This window comes from Alosa pseudoharengus, unplaced genomic scaffold (assembly GCF_046254945.1).
Source record: "Alosa pseudoharengus isolate Yale_2024_CS ecotype anadromous, Long Island Sound unplaced genomic scaffold, YU_APseudo_1.1 YU_APseudo_1.1_scf_22, whole genome shotgun sequence".
Classification (NCBI taxonomy): Eukaryota; Metazoa; Chordata; class Actinopteri; order Clupeiformes; family Clupeidae; genus Alosa; species Alosa pseudoharengus.
In genome coordinates, this window is record NW_027468680.1 from 30956990 (window position 1) to 30978262 (window position 21273).

A 21273-nucleotide genomic window follows, 5' to 3' on the forward strand; every position below is an offset into this window, starting at 1 on the left:
CCATCCTTTACTTTTTATTTGACAGTTCGAAATATGTTTTAAAAATATGTAACATAATTATATATTTATTTGGTAAATCCCTTTTACATACATCCTTTAAATATCTCTTCACAAAAGGAAAATGACCAAAAACACAGGTGGATTTGTTGGGGAAATATGGCACCAACAGTCCAAACAAGATCACTTCATCCTCTTAAAGCTAGTTTATCCACTGGTGAAAGAAATCCCAAAGAGAAATCTGTGTAACCTAATAAAATGACAGAATGATCCATGACAGTTCAAATGGAATAAAACCAAGACCTTACGGGAACCATATTTTGTATACATACAAGTGTTCATGAGCGGAGCACAAGAGAGAGGCAGTTTACGACATTATTCAGGGTCGGGACAGATTTTATTCTATTGTTCATCAAGGGAAAGGGTGGTGCCAAAGAGAGTCCTTACTCTGCTAAATCTAGCCATTGCAACATAGCTTTCATCATAAAATTAAACAGAGATCAGCTCCTGCCATTCTATTATAATTATGTACCACTTAGTTCAACTTATAAAGAGCACTGGTGAATGGCAGAGGCAGTGCATAATTTAATGGAAATATTAACCAATCTGTACATCTATTTTTTTTTAAATTGGCATTTCATTGTTCCATGGTATTCTACTACTACAAACGATGGCTCGAGAGAGGATTACTGTGTAAGGCAAGCCAGTGTTTTCTCAGCAGTTCTCTATAATCAGGTTTCTTCCATTAACTAACCTCATCTCACCTCTGCACTCCTTTTCTCTGTCAGTTATGCAAAATGTAAATGTAAAAACGTAAATCAGGTTTATAGGCCAAGTATACTTGCATATACAAGGAATTTGGTCTCTGCTTTTACCCCATCTGTGAATTAGTGAGCACACAGTGAGATAAAGCACACACTAACCCGGAGCAGTGAGCTGCCTTGCTACAGCGGCACTCGGGAAGCAGTGAGGGGTTAGGTGCCTTGCTCAAGGGCACTTCAGTTACAAGCCCTTCGGTTACAAGCCCGAAGCCCTAACCAGTAGGCCACGGCTGCCCCTAAACCATTTAACCAATTACCATACCATTTTCCAGTTTGTGATTACAAGTGGTTATTTTTAACAGTGAGCAATACAACTGTACCATAACAATTTATGTCTTGATACTGGGGGGACATTTTGAGCATTGCTGAATATGGGGAGGGGCCGCATGTACCCCTCAAAGTATAATATGATTACGGCCTTGTACAAAAGACCTGATTTTAAAAACGTACAAACGTCTGTCTGCCTAAAACCGTTTTAAATTAAAGAAGCACTATGCAACAATTTTAGCAAAAATGACCTTAATTATGCAGGTTCAGAGTCGTTCTGATGATTCTACAACACTTTCTGGGTCGTTTGGTGGGTGCTTTGTCTCCCCTTATAGCTTCTCCGCGGAAAAACTGAATATGCAACTTTCTGGACCCGGTCCGGGTAAATCCGGATGTGACTCAGCGGAAGTATCCAATCGCGCCTCGAAAATGCAGTCAGATTTTAGTTTCGAGTGAACATAGGGCGAGCTTTTGAGGAATGGCGTCAAGTGAGAGACTCTGAAGACTGCAAAATGGACCCCAACATGGCTTTGTTGCTGTTGAAATTGTAAGTAGCCTACCCTTGGTGAAATTTGTCTTCGTAATGTGGTTTGATAGTCTCTTGAACAATGTGTTTACTCGACCGTTTTATTATGAGCCCTGTATGTGTTTAGCTTGGTTTCTTGATGGCTAGCTCGCTAGTTAGTGGGGCGTATTTAGCATAGCAGTCACTTGCTACCGAAGCTGCAGAGGGAGCTGTGTAGTGAAAAATGCGCCCCCAAATCCAGCGAAAACCCAGAAACAGCGAAGGAATAACCAGACCTGCATAGTGCTTCTTTAAGAATCTGTGTTGCCTCACGGCATACCAGTTGAGAACCATTGCGGTGCAGTATAGTGGACCATTCTGCAATTAAATTAAAGTACAGTTCAAGATAGATTCATGTTGTTAAGTGTTCAGTATGAATATACAGTACAGTTCTGCATCACAATTTACAAAGAACAGGAATGATGAGATATGTAATTATATTGTAATAATCAAGTTTGAAATGATGAGGGTACATCAAGTATGAATGATAATGATATAACAGCACACTGAGGTCATCAAACATCAGCAGGCAGACTAATAAAACATGATACAATGATATGTCAGAGCATTCACAGTGAATGAAATCATGTTAAATAAATGAGAACTTTATTAATACTTTCTTTTCTATATATTAAAAAAAAAAAGAAAAATTTGAAATTGTATGATGAGGTAGTCACTGCAAAGTCTCCACTACTAGGGATGCACCAACTGTGAAATTCTGGGCCAATATTGATACCGATGTATAAAATAACAATTTGCCCGAGATCCAATACCGATATTTTTTTCTTTGTTTACTTAGTTTTTGTTGTTAATTATACCCTTCAGCAGAGTGGAAACAAAAATATTTACCGGTATTTAAAAAAAGAACAACCATTTTCAAGTCTTTCAGGCCTTAGCATAACATTTGCCTACTGCAGAATTGATGCAACATAACAGATAAACATCAGCCACTGCAATAAGTAAATGTCATTTAAATTTGCCAATAGCTGATATCAGTCTACAAGGCTGATATTGGCAGATACCAATATTGGCCGATATATATATCGGTGCATCCATATCCACTACCCATACAGTTATTGTTATTGCTATAGGCACATAAAGGTGAGAGGTAGTCCAGGTCCATTATTTTGTATCACCTTCCTGGAATTGCCAAACAGTTCATTCTTCGAGGCAGGAAGGAAGTCTTGAAAGTAAAATTGGCTAGTAATCTGCTGCAGTGCATATGCAGAGCCAAATACCTAGTGGACTATTACTTCCTGACACTACACCTAAAGATGCTGCCAATTTAAGAGACTGGGCGTAAGAAGTGCACCACCAGCTCATACATACCAAACACCGACATGTTCACAGGGAAGGCACGTATACAGTTGAGCCCAAGGCCTTTGAAGAAGACCCCTGGTCCCTCGGTACGAAGGCTAACCATGATGCAGTGGAAAAAGCCTCTGTATCTCCTCTCTCCCATGCCGTCCATCTGCAGACGAGCCTTGATCACGTCCATCGGGGTCCCAAAGCACCAGCCACACATCCCTGATACCCCGCCAGCAAACAGCACCACCTTCCACTCTAACAAAAACAAACAAAACACATTGCAGGCAAGCCCTGACTATAAGAATAAAAGTGTTCAAACGGACCAATGCTAAGGAAAGTCTCTCCTTGTGTTGATGAATGTGTTGGCTAAAATTGTATAGATTTTGATTGGCTATTAGCTTTTTATTTGTGTGGGCGTTGTCATTCATATTACAGTAATTTCCTGCATATTAGCCGCATTGTGTATAATTCGTTTTGCTTTTTTTTTTTTAGTTAAAAAAGCAAAACCATATTAATACCATATTAACTGCCCCCGTGTGTTAAACTCAGAGCTGAATAAATTTTCCAAAACCAATGTACAAACCTCGGCTAATAGTAGGGAAATTACGGTAGCTAGAATGACACTTTTCTAAGTCGTAATCATTATTGGTGTGAAAGACCCTTTAGTCTGGGTGGCCTCACCTGGTTGGCTCTGATTCTCAGGAGTCAACCAACCACAGATTGTGTTGTAGGTGAGGAAATAGGTGGCGAAGGAAGGCCCATCACGTAGAGCCAGAGCTCCAGCTCCTTTGTAGAGCCCCAATACACCTTCCTCACGGGCAATGGTGAAAAGGCAGTGAATGGGTCCACGGTACTTGGGCTTGTACTGTTTGTCTGTGACCTTGTATGGTTCTGTCTGACACTGAAGTCGTACTTTTACGATGTCAGCTGGAGCCATCACTGATACCTAAAAAAGACAAATTATTACCAAAGACTCTGTAAAACTGGATTAATTTGACATATCTTCAGTCTAGGACTACATTGGCCGAGTGTGAAACAGATAACAGGGCAGGGCAGATCTTCAGGAGCCATTATTCAAATGGGGATCTCCCGTCTGGCCAAGTGAGTTCATTTAACATGACATGATGACAATTATGTTACCTGTTTTCTCCGACCACCGCAATACCTGTGTAAGTTAAAAAGTCAAGTAACCTGTCAGGAGCGTTACCTGAGCAACGCCACCGGCCAGCCCAGACAGGAAGATGTCGAGTTTGGCCGGGGGTGCCTCTTGACTGCCATATCGCAGCTGACACAGGCACTGTAGAACGTTTCTGTAGACACCAAAAACCACCGAGGAGCTCACGGACACCGTGGTAACAGGCATAGACATGCCTTTGTAAAAGCCCCTGATCTGTTGGGTCAAAGAGCTGGGGTCAGAAGGTGCCAACGGAAATTGCATGTCAAGATGACTTATGACCCCAAAGAACCTACCCCTTCTTCTTTACAGGTGGACAGGATACAATGCCAGACACCTTTGAATCTCTGTTGTGTCTGCACTCTCACCTACAAATCAAACAGTATATCAAGGTCAAGCCTGATTATTTCAACTAAACACTTACTTAATCATATGGAGTTGTACTCTCTACCTTCACCGTATCCAATGGATAGCCCACAGCTACTCCAAAGGCCCCTAAATAGAAAACACTGTGTAAACCAATATGGCTTTTTTATGTAGTAAACCATAGGAATATGGAATATACAAAACATTTACAGTATGGTAGTAAACAAATATATCGTCCTAACATGACAAGTGCTTGACGCTTAAAAGGCATGTTTCGGCAGTCGTGTGACCTTCAAAAATGTTGTACCAACGCTATAACTATGCAATGTAAGTTTGAACATTAGGCTATAGGGTAGCCTACAATGCATTAGTACGTTACCTCCAACGGAGCCGGCAATGAAATCTGCCAAATGCATCCTCCGTCTGAGAACAATGCAGTTTCTATATGTTCCTAGATATGTCGGTGCGTAGATATTCTGTTACTGATCATATCACTACAGTTATCTTTGATAACGTTGACAAAACAGCAAAACCTATGACCTAGCGTAGCATTGGCTAAATGGCTAGCTGTGTCATTTCACCATTGGAAAGCCTGCTCTTGAGTATTAGACCACAGTAGAATTACCACACGACTTCTGAATATGAAACTGACGTAGGCCTACACCTAGCCTATATCATTTATCACTGGTGTGCATTTCAATAGGTTGATTTCCCAGGTTATCCTGACTCAACAATAACCGGCGGCTCGAATGCAATCATCAGCTGGCCAATGGGAGTATAGGACTGTTAGCCAACACTTTCCCTTGATTTACGACCAGAGTACGACAGCAGCAGTCAAGAATCAATTGTTGGGACTGTAAAAAAAATAGTCGGGACCGTGGTGAATTCTAGCCTGGTATAGTGCAAACAGAACATTTTGGGTTGCCTGAATAAATCGTTGCCCTATATGCCCGGTCTTAACTTCACTACATAAAATATTGCCCATTAAACGTTTCTATAGCCTACTCTACCGCCAACTCATGTATTTTTGCATGACGGTATGACTAAATAGAGAACGAAACGCTTTGGTCAACCGAGTCTAGTCATTTTGATGACTGGGCTGATAATGTGAGTAATCTGGATTTGCAGTGAATAACTTTAGTCATATTCAAAAAGTTACATTTGCAAAGAGTCCATTGTCAACAATTGAATAGACAGTTACATTGTAACATTTCATTTACGCGGATGCCGGTGAAAGTATTGGGAATGGCTGACTAGCCAAGGGAGTTGTCCCCGATACAGAGTAACGATTGGACAATTTGCTTCCTCAAAAAGGCAAAAGTAGCCTCCTCCCGCAAGCTTGTCTCGTCACCAAAATAGATCAAGAGACTTTAGGTTGTGGCTGCCCAGCTCACAGGACACGTTGGTTAGGTTGTCAACGGGCACTGGAACTGCAGGTTTGCACAGTAAATACAGAGTCATATAGGCCCCTACAGTCAAAAAGAGCCACAACAGTGTGATTTTACTGCTAGCTAATTGAGCTAGTAACCAGTTTGAAGCAACGAGTCGGGTTTCATCAACCTCGAGAAGAACTTTGATTGGACGGACGAAAACTTCAGAAACTATTAATTCTAAGAAGGAATGGCTCTAGACTTTGTTGCAGGCTGTATTGGGGGTAAGTTAAGTTTTAATGTTAACTGAGCCTTTTTACCTTTTAGTTAGGCTACCTATCTAACATTAGTCGGTTTGAGATGAATGGCTAAATCGCGCTTCACCTGCCCCTTACTCAGGAAGCTAGATTTGCTAAATGGCAAGTTGAGCTAATTTCTCAACTTGAACAAACACATTCGACCATTAACATTAACGTGATATGTAATTTACGATGAAATTATAGAATCGATGCGCAAATCTAGATTGTAGGCTATCAAACACTAGGCTAGTTGATAGGAGTCATTATTATCACTATCCACGTGGACGTTGGAAATGATTGTGCTTCATAAATATGTGATTCTACCTATTATAGTTTATTAGTGTGTAGTTAGTTGTTTGTCCGTCAATTTGGAGGACAAGTAATAGGAATTAAATAAACTTTTCTTTATAACGTTGGAATGGAAAATTACTGGCATATCAATCTGCCTCATTTCACCCAGCAATATATTATGATGCTAATTGAACATAGGGAGATGGTTCAAAACCCGTTCTGTGGCAATCTGTCATGCAAATATCGTATTCACTTTCAGACATTCAAATGCATAATCTAAAATAAAACCCAGACACAAGCATAGACTACCAATAATGCTATCTTTGCATCGTTTCTTGCCCAGAGTGCTGCGTTGCTAGAGAGTTTCTCGGTAATCTCAGTCTCAATTTGTGGAATTCCTCATCCTTATCTTGTTTTTAGCAGACAGTCACGGCGTACAGTGTCTTGTCCGATCCATGTCTCTTTTTTTAAAGGAATAAAGTAAGATAGCAAGATTTGGTGCACTTTATTCTCTACTATGATGTCATTGGTAAATCTTTGATTCAGATACCTTCTAAAAACACATATAGATTGCGCAAAGAGTTTGCTCACAGTGAACTTGTTGGTTGACCTCACCTGATCAGTCCTCTCGGGGTTGCCACATTCCTCTAGTGACGCAGCTGGGATCATTTCAGCAGTTCTCATTTAGCAGGGTCAAGGACTTCCACTGCAGGTAGAGGCTACACGGGGTTGGGGGGGGGGGGGCAGGCAATTTGCTTTCTCTCTGCTACTGTAGTTCAGTATTCAAACTTGCCTCATTCTTCAAACAATATTGCAACACATTCTGTATGCTTAGTCTTCAGACATTCTATCTGATCTTTCTTGAGTCAGTAGGCTAATAGGTATTATAACATTATTACAGTGTCAATGTTTATGGTCATACCAGTTATAATATGACCGATACTGATATCTAAATTCATCTGTAGGCTAAGGTTGCCTGTTATCTTGGGCCTAGGCCCCTTGCTTTAAAGTTTGTCCAGGTGCAGATATTCCCATTGGCAATAACAGAGCAATTTTCTTTTTCAGGTGCTGCTGGTGTGTTGGTGGGACATCCATTTGATACTGTAAAGGTGGGTTTTCATGTTTCATTTGAGCATTTTAATGTTTCAATGCACAGTGATGTATTTTGTTGAGAGACTGATTTTGGTCCCTTTGGTGTATACAAAAGCAAAAATGCAACTGATATAATTATGCACATGTTTATCAAACATTGGCACTGTTTTACCTATCAATAGTTTTTTTTTATTTTTTTTTTACTTATTTTAGTCAGTGACAAAACAAAAAAACTGCACAGTGATCTCTGCTGCCATCTCAAATGGATCTGGGCATTGATGTGGCATGAATCTAGACCAGATCATGGCCAGATCAGACCCATTTAAGAGCCAGCAGCAACTCTGTGGGTGGTAGTTTCCTGGGAAACTAGCTAAGGGCCCCCTTCACTGGGTGGTTTAGCACTTCACCTCTGTGGTTACATTGAACCTATGGCTGGCATTTGCCGTTACAGTCGGTGGTATGTTAGACCATTTCAGAGAGAGCCTGTGAGCAGTGCATGCAAAGACCTGCTTGCTGTTATGTATTTTTTCTTTGGTATGTTGATGACATCAGAGCTGCAGAATGCAAGAACAAGGAGCTCTACCATGTACAGTGATGCTAAACTTTTTACTCTCATCCTCTGCTACAACTTGCTCACACTCTTTGCCTACATGCCTTTATTTACTTGGTTCCAGCTTGTTGGCTAGCTGTTGCAAATGGCCATTGGGAGCTTGCATGACAGTGGAAGTCGTTAGCATTCACACAGCTTCTCTTGCAAGGCTGTGGGCAGGTTGTGCACCTGACTACATGACCTGATTATAACCCAACTTTTATTGTGCTGCAGTCTTTCTGACACCTCTTTGTTTTTGCATGCTGCAGCATTAAACCACCAATGCACCCAGTCCAAAATATCATAATAGGTTGAGGGAAAATCAATGGGTTTTCAGAGCAATGTTACTGAAGCACTCAGCTCCAAGTCAGTGGAGAAGTATAGAAGGCTCCCATGATTGCGTTCTGAAAGCTCTAATAGTATTGTGCATTTTAATGAACATATTTTAGGAGTCTGTATTTTTGAATATGTTCTGTTGACTCTAGGATCCCCCTGTATACAAGATGCCACATCCAAATACCTGGTAATTTAATTTTGAATAACTATTGTTTTTTTGGTTATTTGATTTGACCCATGATTTTGTGGGATTCCCAATGTGACAATATATCAGTGCAAAATTTGCCTTACCTTTTCAGTTCTTGACAAAAATCACAAATTAAATGTTTTTATTTTTTGAAGTATGTGACTTTCAATTTACATTTTTCAAAACGGGTTTTCTTCTCAACCTTTTTATTTCAAGCATACTGAAAGTAACTAAGATTATTTCTCCCCCCTCCCTTCAAAAAAACTTTTAGTTTTCCTTTGTTAGTTGGGCAGTTACTCTTCTGTGGTGATAGTTTTAGGTCTCTCTCTGACATGAATTTCTGTACCTAGCCATGGAAGGTCTGCATGTGGAGAAGCATTACAGGGCCGAGGCCCTAAGGGCCAAAGCTCCGTGATCTCCTGATCTTCAGCATTTGCATCGATGCTCTGACCCCTGTTATGGGGGAAGTATTTAACAGCACAAGTGTCGTTTGTTGTAGATGAGGGTGAGGGATATACAAGCTCTGCACGGATGTGTGACCTAGTAAGTACGGTCAAGGTCAATTCCTCTGTTTCCCCCAGTGTTTTGAGATTTGTGATTTGTGACCTTAAACAGCGAGAAATAAAAAAAAATATTCTCTTTACTTTAACTCAATGTTTGGTGAAGTAGAACTGTACCCTCCCATTTTACCCATTGCTGAAAGCCTGTTCTTATCTGGCTGTTTTAAATACTAAACTGCATTTGAGTTATGTTGTCTATAAAATTTAATAATTCACCACAGTTAATTTAAAGTTAAATAAACTTGGACATAGATTCTAAGAGTGTGTTTTATTATTATAGGTCAGGTTGCAGGTTCAAAGTGTGGACAAGCCTCTGTACCGTGGAACATACCACTGCTTCCAGTCCATTGTGCGTCAAGAGACGGTGAGTAGAACTTTCACATCATGCCCGAACTGATTGAAGGACAAAGGCAGCTCTTAAATTGTTGATGCACTTGCCTCATGAGAAGAATAGGGTGTAGGATGATGACCAAATTGCTTATTAGCCTTGAACAAATGGAATATTCCATTGATGGTGATGTAAAACATCGAATGGGCTGTAGAATGCTACAGTCTCTAGCTTCACCTGGGGCTTATTCAGATACTGAATTTGTAGACTACTTAATTGCCAAATTAATTAATTTGTCAGAAAAGCCTTTTAAAGTTGAATTATCTGCTTTACTTGCTGATCTATGACAATAAAATGAATATATTTGGCATGCGGACAAAACAAGGCATTTGAGGATGTCATGTCGGGCTTTGAGAATCACTTATTGACATTTTTACACAATTTTCTGTCATTTTATACAAAATTGATTAATCCGCTCCATCAGACAGTTTAGATTGAGAATGGGCCTGGGGACCTTTCATTAACTTCCGGTTTCCAATGTATGTAACCAGCACTGAAATGAAACTTAAATTGGTACATTTAACTCTTAACAAAGCTTTTCAGAGGTACAGCAAACACATCTTTCTTGTAAACAAATGTTTTAAATACAGTTGCTTATTCAATTCCAAATTAAATACATGTCCATATAGTTTCACATCAGTGCAGCCATTAGTTGTGCTAAACAGCACTGCTAACTGTACTCTTTTGTCTGCCATCATGTAAAGCCTGCCCCATGCCAGATAAGCGTGATTCGGTTATGACGCGATTCCTGGGTTATTTTGGTGATTCTGAAATCATCTTAAATGGAGGGTCTCCAGATGGACCTGCAGGTTCAGGTTCATCTGGGTTCACACAGGCTATTTATATCAGTTGGTATAGCATGAATAGTTATGGATATTCTGTTTAGGGCTGCACAATTAATTGATTTTTAATCGAAATCGCAATTTTAAAGCAACACAAAAGAGTTTTTTGTACCTTAAAAAAATCGTTTCAGTGGTTCATCAACTCGTAACAGGGTGAACGGCACTTCTGCATTCGCTTCGCGGCCCTCTATCGGCTATAACCGCACTATGTAAGTTTGCCAGATCGGGTAAAGGATCTGTAGTTCGATGGAATGAGACATAAGAAACTACAAATTTGACTTGCATCTGAAGTCGCAATACATCGTACTTTCATAAAATCATGCAACATATTCTACCTTGTCTGTGGACATTGTTATTTGCAAAGCCGGTGCTGGATAAACAAATAGTGCGTTTGACAGAGGAAAAGTTCTTTGGTGTTGCTTTAACTAATGCAATTAGCTAACTATTAGCAGCAGAAGTGTAGTTTTAGTATTTTTGTGCTACACAACTGCTGCATGTTTTGTGTTCACTGACTGCCATTAAGCCCACAAGGAACAAACTGGCCAGAGCACGAGGTATGTTCTCATCCAAAAGGGTGAACACCACGTTGTACTCTGCATTAACATTTGACCGCATTGGGTGTGCACTGGTGTTGGACCACCATTCAGAGGTGTCCCATTACCTCTTGGCTTGGCAACACAGGGGTCTGCATAGCGCAGTGCTACTTTCAGACAAGCTTCAGTAAGAGTCATAGAGGTTGGGTGACATATCGGTGAGCAGGGTCATCAGTTACAGTGGTAAAAAGCTAAATACGGCAGCAGGGATATCAGAAACACTGTATCTTCTGCAGTATTTCACATCAAAGATACTGTAGCCAGGGCTGTCCCCTGAAACTGTCCTTTTTGGTTTGTTTTAGAAGTAGAAAATATACTGTACTACTTCAGAAAGTTAAATATTATGCAAATCTCAGCATTGGGCTGCCGTTGACTTCAGCCGTTGTCCCTGTTTTAATTGTTTATGTGTCCTCACAGGTCTTTGGCCTGTACAAAGGGATCGGCTCACCAATGATGGGGCTGGCCTTTATCAACGCCATTGTGTTTGGTGTCCAGGGCAACGCCATGCGCCGGCTGGGCCACGACACACCCCTCAACCAGTTCCTGGCAGGTGCAGCGGCTGGGGCCATCCAGTGCGTGATCTGTTGCCCCATGGAACTGGCAAAGACACGCATGCAGACACAGGGCACGGGCGAGAATAAGAAATCGGCACGGAAACTCTACAAGAACTCCCTGGACTGCCTGGTACGCATCTACCGGAAGGAAGGCTTTCGCGGGATCAACCGGGGTATGCTGACGACAGTGATCCGCGAAACGCCGGCCTTCGGGCTCTACTTCTTGGCGTACGACACTATGACACGGCACCTGGGCTGTGAGCCTGAGGACAGCTACATGATCCCCAAGCTGCTATTCGCTGGCGGCATGTCGGGCATCTTCTCCTGGCTCTCCACCTACCCTGTGGACGTCATCAAGTCCCGGCTGCAGGCCGACGGCGTGGGTGGTGTGCACCGCTACAGCGGGATTGCGGACTGTGTGCGCCAGAGCTGGGCGCGGGAGGGCTGGAGGGCGTTCACACGGGGCCTCACCTCCACCCTGCTTCGCGCCTTCCCCGTCAACGCTGCCACTTTTGCCACTGTGACTCTGTTTCTCATGTACATGCGTGACGATGGGGGCGCCAACTGTGAGGTGCCGCCCCAGGCCCTTCAACAACAGCAGGTTCAGCCCACCAGCCTGTGAGACTATGTGTGAGTGTGTGTGTGCGCGTGCTCTAGAGCACCCTCTAGAGTGTGTTACAGTCCTTGAGTGATGGTGGACAGATGGGGGACCTTAGAGAGGTTACATGGATGTTTTTATGTCTGCAGGTGAAGTCTGCATGTAAATACAAAAGTGTCCCTTTTTTCTTTTATTTCAGAATTACTTTTTTATTATTATTTCCTCCCTAATTCAATCTTTAAGTTCAGCCTGTCATTTGTTTTCTTTTATAATGGTTTATTTACAGTATTATGTGGGTTGTCAACAAGATCAACAGAATGTTTTGAAGTCACTTTAAATCACAGGAAAGAGAAAGGGAAGTAACAAGTGGAGCACCACTGGGCTTTAGTGAGTAAAGTACATATTGGACATGTATGTAGTCAACAAGTAGGCTGAGGCACTGGCCTTGGTTCATGTGATAGTGGATTATTGAAATGAATGATGGAAAATGTTTAACATGTGTTAATCTGTGAACATTTTTAGAATATTTAGTAAACAACACTTCTTTTAAGGATTTCTTATGAGTTACTAGGTGTGTGATTTGGATATTTCCAAATGTCAGATATATAACTGTTGCATGTTTTTTGTTTTATGAGAACATTTATTTTCATAGAGTAACATGTAAACTCTTTAGTATGTGCGCGTAGGTGCCTTTCCTCCACACATGAGAACACAACTAAAGCTTTCCTTTTTTCTTGTTCACTATGGAATCCTAAGGATTTTAAGTAATTTTCTGGACTTAACCCTGATAGCCCAGAAGTTCCCTCTCTGTTTTTTCTTTCTTTCTAATTCAATTCCCCCCACTGGAATTTGCTGTCACATTCCACAGTTGGGTGTGGTCTGCTGTTTGAAGTCAACAACTGCACTTTTTTCTATGATTTTTGACTTTCAGATGTGTCAATCACTGTAGTGCAATTACTGGAAATCACAAGGGAGCACTTGATGTCAAACATTTAAGTTATTGTGCGTCAAAATACATAGTGTTTTGGTAAGCGTGGATAATTTAGAGATTGAACGTTTGACGAAATTAGCCCAGTGTGATGAACTGCATTACTGACTAGAATGGCAAAATACTGCAGACTCTTTTACAAGATTATTCAAAGATCTGTTACCATAGAAACTGAGGTCAAACTGATTAGTTACTGTAAATACAATTGTACGGCGTCATCATGCTCAGAACATTCTGCATTTGTTTTATGAAAATAATCTTAAAACAATCAATTCAGCACCTTAAACCAACAACACTTCCATCTGACAGTCAAATGCTGCTCACACGATTGTGTAAACAATAGTACATTTCTTTTGTATTTGAACATTTTGGTTGTTCCACATTAATTTATTGTGATGCGGTCATAATTGACATGAATAATTCTTGATGAAAGAAGATTGTTTGTATAAAACAGTTATTTATATAGCACTACTTGGTTTTGTATGTGTTACATCAAGGTCAGGGGTAAGACTGTGTAAAGGAACATTTGCAAGGAAGGCCAAATCCGCAAGCAACTATATATTCTTTTTGATCTTTATTCTTTTTTTCTGCCTTAGGGGCCTGAACATTGATACATTAGTAGTCCACTTGTATCATACCAATCTGTTGTAAAACAAAGGCTGAATAAAGCATATTAAAAATGTACTTTCATTGATCTGTTATTACAAGTATGTTATGCAGCCATTTCCAGTGAACTAGTGTAAATATCTAAAGTTATAATCTAGTAAAAACTAAATGGGGAATGGCACTTCATAGATAGATAGATATTTACCATTACAAATGAAGAATGTTTTCTGTCACCCCAACAGTTAGAGCTGTAGAGACCTCTGACGGTAATACTGTGTTACATTGTACCTTAATGCAACCTTTACACAGTAAACTTGATTGTGTTTAGTTGCCTGTGCAGAACAGCAGCAGAGATGCTGATGATGTCTAGATAGTATTGGTGGTAAAAGAGCGCCCTCATGTGGTCTAAGGGTTTTTGTTGACGTCATGTCTGCATACCTATTTTTGTTAAAGGCACAGTCAGGGATTTCACAGGAAGTCGCGTTTGTTTGTGTTTGTTAACATTCATTAGCAGACACTTTTGTGCAAAAAACTCCATACATTATATTTTAACCAAGGACCAAACTAAACACACCAGAGAGGTAACTCACCCCTACTTTCATTATTCCCAGAGAAATCCCATGCAGGGTTTTGTTTTTGTTTGGGGGAAGGCTGCTCCAACTTCGTTTGTTTTCGGAGCCTGGGCTGCCTACAGAGACTTTTTTTTAACAGTGTAATTACAGAATGGGCAGCTAGCGGTCGTGAGGAAATTATTACTGAATGTGACAATAAATGTTATGGGCTTGAAATCGTGTAAAATCCCTGACTGCGCCTTTAATTGTAGTGGAACAGCACAATTTAGAGATGCACTTATGATAGATAGATAGATTACTTGATTCATCCCCGAAGGGAAATTATGGTGTCTTATGCTATCTAAAGCAATCTTATATTAAGTTGATGTAATCTTGGAATCACTACGTTCTAGAATGTTTTTTTTTTTTGGTACTGCATACAGTGCATACACATTTTAATGTGTAACAATTACTAATACTTACCTTATGTTATGATCTTTTCCATTTCACTGGCTTGCATGACTGGCAATAGAGAGAAGCCCTTAATTCAGCCTTGTCATGTAATGAGGAGGGTCTGTTTCTCAGTCTGTTTGAGTCTGACATGTCTGCCCCCTGGTGGAATTGTTGAGAAAACTAATATTCAAGAAATCAATAGAGGCATTGACAATACTTTCACATTTGAGATTTTTCCCCTTCCTTATGGAGTGTGACCAATTTTTGATTTCTATGCACATTTGAGATTCAAATATTTGGTCAACATCATCAGCTTATCAAAATTGTGTACTACAAGAAGGTATACCAGAAATAATTACAACCGCAGGGATTGGATGTTTATAAAGGATTTTGCATATTTATTATTTTGTGTAAATTGTACAAAAGCATGACTAGAAAAATAACTTATTAATAACAAACCAGACAGAACCCACTGGATAATCATTCATGTCTGTATAAAAGCAAAACTCTGAAACGTCTTATACAGACGCATACAGCTGCACATACGTAGCTTATGGTCATTATTTAACATTATTCACACAACGCCAAGGGTAATATAACAATATTTGCAAAAAGCCACTATTTTCAAGTGCTAGTTTCGGCTGCTTCTTCAATGTCAGGTAAATAGCATAAAGTGCGTATGATTAAGGCTCCAGAAGCAGCTGTTTAACCAAATACTGGTCATATGAGTGTCCTATTCCTTCTCTTGCAGAATAAGGCTATGTTTGCATGCATTCCAGATTAAGAAAATGTCAATGTTATTTATACAGGCTATGCTGACTGCCAAAGAGTTCCCCAGAGAATGAAGTGATTGTTTTGGTTGCAAACTATGTGATCCCTGAGATTAGTTTATCTTTCTGCGAAACATCTGAAGCAAACACAGAAAGAAGCCAGAAAATGCTGAATTAACAATGATACTGTTGGAACACACCACAGATAAATGTTAAAACATGCCTAATTGTCCAAATATCTGGTGTCCAGCAATAGATTAGAGAACTGGGTCTAAAACCGAATGCCGGGCTTCTTTTGTTTTTGGACTGGGATGTCATGATGGGTTATTATCGAAGGCATACTCATTTCCAAATGGCTCACAATCTGATATCAACCACCAGAGGCACTCTGATGTAGATGCTTTGAGCCCTGGCTCAGGAAATTCAGTAAGTACAGTGTCGCTTGGGGTTGGGGTGCACCAAGTGGGTATTGAGCAGAACCTCTGGGGTACACACACACATATACACAGAAATGACAGTCTGGCCCTGTGGATGGAGCACAAACTGTGTTCCCAAATGGAGTCTTTGATTCTGTGATGTACACCCTGAGCACTGAGCAACATCTTTTGGGAGCACATCCTTTGAGGAGCACAGACAAACTATTCATTTAGCAGCAGCTCAGGTTGGGTAGGGTATGTAGACTCAACACAAGCAATAAGCAGCACTTGAGTGTGCATTGGCCTGACCTCTGGGAGCCTTTAGTGTTACTTCCTTTTAAAGATATTTAGTGTATTTCCTGAAGAGGGCACCCACACCATTAAGGTGTGTTAAGGTGTACACATACTCAGAGTTGAGCCTCGGCTCTAGCAGTGGGGTCACACACACACACACACACACACAGAGTGGGCTGGGGTTCTGTGGGTCCACTCTCCACGTTAGCGGGTGGCCATCAGGGACACATCACTGGAGTAGCGCAGGCAGCGATAGATCTCCTCTGCCCGGGAGCGACTCACACATGCTCCTTTCTGCAGAGCCTCCAGAGAACTGAGACACACACACACACACACACACTTTAATTATTTTATTTGGAATGACCAATACTTATTAAAACAACACAGCATCCAAATATTCACAAAGAGCCTGTTATTTTTCACCTGCCAATACAAACACGGTCCTAATAGTCACAACCACATGAATAAATAAATAAATATATATGTATGTTAAGGATAGAGATGACCGCATCCAAACATGCAGACTGCCTATGATTGTTGACACAGAACGTTATTTGGTTATTTGCTTACAGTTCTTTTTAACTCAGTCCAGCAATTTGCAAGAGTCTGTGAGCATGTACTAGACTACCATAAATTAAGACGATCAGTTTTGTACTGTAACCACACACACTAAAGTATTTGTTAATTGCTGGTATTTTAGCACTTTCTCAGAAAAACATAAATCCATGTAAGTATCAAAGCAACAACCTACTTCCAAAATCAGAAAGCTTTTAGAAAGTTCATCAACAACTACAATGTCTTGGGGTGTTTGGGGAATCTCTAAGGACTTGCGTGGTCATTCAGATTTGTAAACCAGTTCAATTGAACAGTCTTATGTGTGTAATGTACTTTGTCCAGAAACGTTGCGCAGTTCTTGTGCTGTAAGGTTTACCATGCGATCGTAGCGTGCGATCACACACACACACTCAAACAAACAAACAAACAAACAAACAAACATAGACACACAAAACATGACAAATTAAGAAGGGAACAGTGAAAGGAAGATAGGAATGAGAGAAAGAGGGAAACAGTAAAAAGAAGATAAATGAAAGAAGGGAAAAGACAAAGAAAAGAGTGGGTGAGTCACAGAGGACAGAGACACATACACTGAGTGAGACTGACCGATGTAATCATACCAAACAGTCGTCTCCATTTCACCATTACCTCCACAGTGAGAGGAATGAAGTAGAGCAACCAGCAGATGTGCTCTGATACACTTGGGTACATCATGGTGTTGAAAATGATACAGTTGGTTTGAAAAACAGACAGATGTAAGATAACGAAGATCGTATTTTACACCATTACAGGTCAGGCAGAGAGAGGCCCTGATATAAGCAGTTAGACGCTCACCCACAGACTACAGGAGAGAGGCTCAATTATCATCATGCATTTCACAATCACTGTATGTGGCCTCGAGAGATAAAGGCTCAGTTTTCACCTTTTCATTTGTTGATATTTGGATATTAATGCCTGTATGAGGCATCTCACAAATAGCAGATTACGAAAGTATTATGAAGTAACGTTCCTGGCTGAGTTACATTACTAGGGATATCTCACACGCTGATAAAAAGGTGTACCTTAACCTTAACTTACCTGTACTTTTGAGGAAAAAATGAACACAACCTTCATAGTTAAAAGTGTAATGTGGGTGGTCTTACCTAGTTTTGATAAAGGGGTCTGCTAAATACAAAGTGAGAATGTGGGTGTTCTCACCTGTCGACGAGCTGGGCGACGGATCGAAAGTTGTGGCACATGTTGAGGGCATTGATGTAGCTGACGCAGGGCAGCGTCAGGTAGAATTGCAGCGCTTGCTGCTGCTGGTGACCTTTGACCTCAAGGGGCACGCTAATGGCCTGGCCTTTCCTCTGCTCCACACGCGCCAGCTCGGCCAGCAGGCCAGCGGTGTCCTCGGCCCCCGTGCTGGACAGTAGCCTGATGCCCGCCTGCACCAGCCCCCCCAGCGTGCTGTCATAGTAACGCGTGCGCTGGAATGGGCGAGATGCTTCTCCTGAGGACGACAGAGCTCAACATCAACCTAAGTGGTTTTCACTTGAATTCATTTGATAGGATTGCATATTATGCCATCAACACTTTAGACAACTACAAGTAAAGACAACTTGTCATTTTGATATCTAAATTAGAAAAAAAAAGACATCGATTGAGTTATGGTGAGATTGTGATCTGACTTTTCACTTTAATTTGCCACCATTACTCTTATGGATCAGATAAAAAAAGTTCTTAATTTCTTCATTTTGAACACCAAGGCTCAAAGAATTTTCTAATTTTTAAGAATCCATTCTCTGTTGGTCGAAAAACAGCCAACTTGGTCGGTCTTGTTATCTTAATGAGAAAAAAAAAAAGACACTGACACCAACACTAACAAAACAAAACAAAAAAAACATGATAATGGTCGCACGGTGAATTTGTGGAGTCACGAAAGACTCTTGGCGACTGCCATGATTTAAATATGCAGAGTTGTGAAGTGGGGCGGATGAGCATCGGTCTCTGCTCCAGTTGAGGAGCCCTGCCTCCCTACATGTGCCTCCAAGAGATGCACTGCCAATGACAGCCCTCGTACAAGCCTCCTACAGACCCATACACACGCAGAATTACCTCCAGAGGCCTCGCGTGGTGAGGCCATGAACAAGAAAATGAACAAAGTCACCTTCAAGCACTGACAATGAGAGCTCCCCCCAAACTCTACAGACCTACTAACACATCAAATCCTCCACCGCCTCCAGGGGCCTACGGGGGTGGGGATGGGGTTGCACTGGACCTCTGGTGCTGACCGGTGCTGACCTAACCTCCTCACCTCCACTTGCCCTCCTTCCTCACCGGACTCCACTCAGAGGCGCAATCTACTCCTGCAGGGCCAAAGATTACGCCAATGCCAAGATTTAAAGAGTCAGTTTCTCAGACAGGGATTACACCTAGTTCTGGATTACAATGGGTTTAAACCGCTGTTCTCGGACCAGAAATAGCATGACTGTCCTAGTCTTGCATTAACGTCTGTCTGGGGGCCTGGGGCCTAATGGTATTAAAGGGTGGGTTTCTACTGTAAAAGCCCGGGAAAAGTGATTGCACTATACAGGGGGCCGGTAAAGCAAAATAATTTCTAGTAGTGTTTTTTTATAGCAGTTTTTATCACAAAATCCCCAAACAGAAAATGAAGTCACCACCATTGCATGGGCAATTAACTACTGCAAGCAGCTAACTCTCTTTGCGTTGAACACTCATTATAACTGTTTAGCAATCTTTTTCTCTGGGAATAATTTATGTAAGAGATAATGGCCGACAGCAGAAAACAATATATTTTCAAATTGGTAATGTGGCCATGAGGCGAAGCGGAGGGGGAAAAACAAAACATCATGTTCTGTGACAATTGCAATGGTAATGTGACAACTGCACTACCCTATCCCACCCGTAGTGTTCTATTTATATTTATACATGTACGCAAACTGCATTTCGTGGTCTCTGTACTTGTACTCAATTGTACTGCACAATGAGTTGAATCTAATCTAATCTAACCTAACCTTACCTGGGCGTGTTCGGTCAGCCTCCAGGATGAGGCAGACCCTCTCGAACAGGCCCTGCAGGCTGTGCATCCGCTCCAGTAGCCTCTTGCGGTTCTGGGCCGCCGCCACCTCTCCCTGGGTCTGCCGCTCCACCGCCATGCGGTTGCTGACCACGAAGTCGCAGCCATCCAGTGAGCAGACCTGTGCCGTCACACCATGCCGCAAACGCAGCGCCGACACCACCTCCGGCCCACTGGAGATACACCGGCTGTCCACCAGAACACACACCGGGCCAATCGCCGACGGAGACGGGCTCGGGGACGGCCCGAGACTGTGCCCTACAGACAGGAGGGAGTTGCCAGCCTGGACACATGTTTGTATTTATATTATTAACTAAGTATTAGTATAGAATATTTATATAATACAGTGAGGGTGTGCCCCTGCTCATATATACATGCATAGAATATTTATTTATTTGTTTGTTTGTTAAGTCACATAAATCCCTATTGTAGTCACAGTGGTATTACTTTGCTTTCCACACTCAACCTATTTATGGGCTTAAGCTCTAGCTATGCCAAGATTATCAAAATCGTTCGGGGTAAGTGACTTAATATGATTTGCACATACTTGTAGTTTGTCTCGTAGGGTGGAGGGCATCACGTCAAAGTCCAGCTCCTCTGAGAGCCGTGCCTGGTTCTGAAGCCTCTGGCGGTTCCTCTCCTCCAGTGGGTTCAGCTGTGGCTTGGGCCCATGAGAGCTGGACTTCCCCAACACAGCAGAGGGTTGTGGGGGAAGTAGAGGCGTCTTGAAGACAGACATGTGTTGCTTCTCTTTGGCTGCTTCAGGGGAGGCTGGGGCAGCCTGCTTCATGGGTAGCCCACCCTCTCCTTGCTCCTCATCACTGGAGTCCTCCATCCGCATGATCCGTGAGCGTTTCGTTTTCCTGGCGGGTTCGGGAATCGGCTCTCTACCCCTGGCCTCCCTGAGCTGAGCCTTGCGCCGGGTTGCATAGTTCCTCCTGCCATCCACATAGGAGTCTTCACCAATGAGCTCTGCTAACTTGACCTCCTCCTCCTCTCCTTCACTGCTCCCCATCATCTCCACGTCGCTGCCATGCACCACGAAGCTGTCCTCCGCGTACGACTCGTCCTGCTCGGGCACCTTCAGCACACAAACAAGATGCTCTCTGAGGCCAATTACACAACATCTGCAGACTCTAGACTAACACAATGAAGTCGATTGGGCGCATCTATTAAATGTTCTCTATTAAAGCTCAAGATCAGGGTTTTTTTATAACATTTTCAGTCAGGCATTATCCTTGTAGGACAACATTGGATTACCAATAACATAGTGACTTAGTGAGAGTAGTTACGATGTCTGTCAAGTCAAGTTTATTTATAGCGCATTTCATACACAGAGGTCAGTCAATGTGCTTTTTTTCATG

The 21273-nt window shown here is 41.7% G+C and overlaps 3 protein-coding genes across 10 annotated transcripts in view; 1 reads left to right on the forward strand and 2 right to left on the reverse strand.

Moving 5' to 3' along the window:
• Positions 1-5: 5 nt before the first annotated feature.
• Positions 6-7147, reverse strand: slc25a47b (solute carrier family 25 member 47b). 2 transcript variants are annotated; one of them, XM_076299699.1, is made up of 6 exons: positions 4878-5253; positions 4584-4627; positions 4429-4500; positions 4166-4348; positions 3640-3904; positions 6-3213 (listed from the first exon to the last, which is right to left on the reverse strand). In XM_076299699.1, the coding sequence occupies exons 1-6, from the start codon at positions 4912-4914 to the stop codon at positions 2936-2938; spliced, it is 879 nt and encodes a 292-aa protein (XP_076155814.1). In that variant the 5' UTR covers positions 4915-5253; the 3' UTR covers positions 6-2935. The 2 variants fall into 2 exon arrangements, with proteins under 2 accessions (XP_076155814.1, XP_076155815.1); XM_076299700.1 differs by lacking the exon at positions 4878-5253 and adding an exon at positions 7074-7147 and having other exon boundaries at positions 8-3213.
• Positions 5846-13869, forward strand: slc25a29l (solute carrier family 25 member 29-like). 6 transcript variants are annotated; one of them, XM_076299696.1, is made up of 6 exons: positions 5847-6152; positions 7524-7567; positions 8625-8662; positions 9013-9205; positions 9503-9586; positions 11463-13869. In XM_076299696.1, the coding sequence occupies exons 4-6, from the start codon at positions 9194-9196 to the stop codon at positions 12219-12221; spliced, it is 855 nt and encodes a 284-aa protein (XP_076155811.1). In that variant the 5' UTR covers positions 5847-6152; positions 7524-7567; positions 8625-8662; positions 9013-9193; the 3' UTR covers positions 12222-13869. The 6 variants fall into 6 exon arrangements, with proteins under 6 accessions (XP_076155808.1, XP_076155811.1, XP_076155812.1 ...); XM_076299697.1 differs by having other exon boundaries at positions 9162-9205; XM_076299695.1 differs by having other exon boundaries at positions 7524-8662.
• Positions 13870-15165: 1296 nt separating this feature from the next.
• fancm (FA complementation group M) overlaps positions 15166-21273 on the reverse strand; it is a 62590-nt gene continuing 56482 nt past the window's right edge. For both annotated transcript variants that reach the window (XM_076299703.1, XM_076299702.1), the window contains exons 20-23: positions 20457-20990; positions 19853-20192; positions 18028-18322; positions 15166-16588 (exon numbers count right to left, since the gene is read on the reverse strand). In XM_076299703.1, the coding sequence (XP_076155818.1) occupies positions 16480-16588; positions 18028-18322; positions 19853-20192; positions 20457-20990 (1278 nt within the window). In that variant the 3' untranslated portion in view covers positions 15166-16479. The remainder of the gene's footprint in view (positions 16589-18027; positions 18323-19852; positions 20193-20456; positions 20991-21273) is intronic.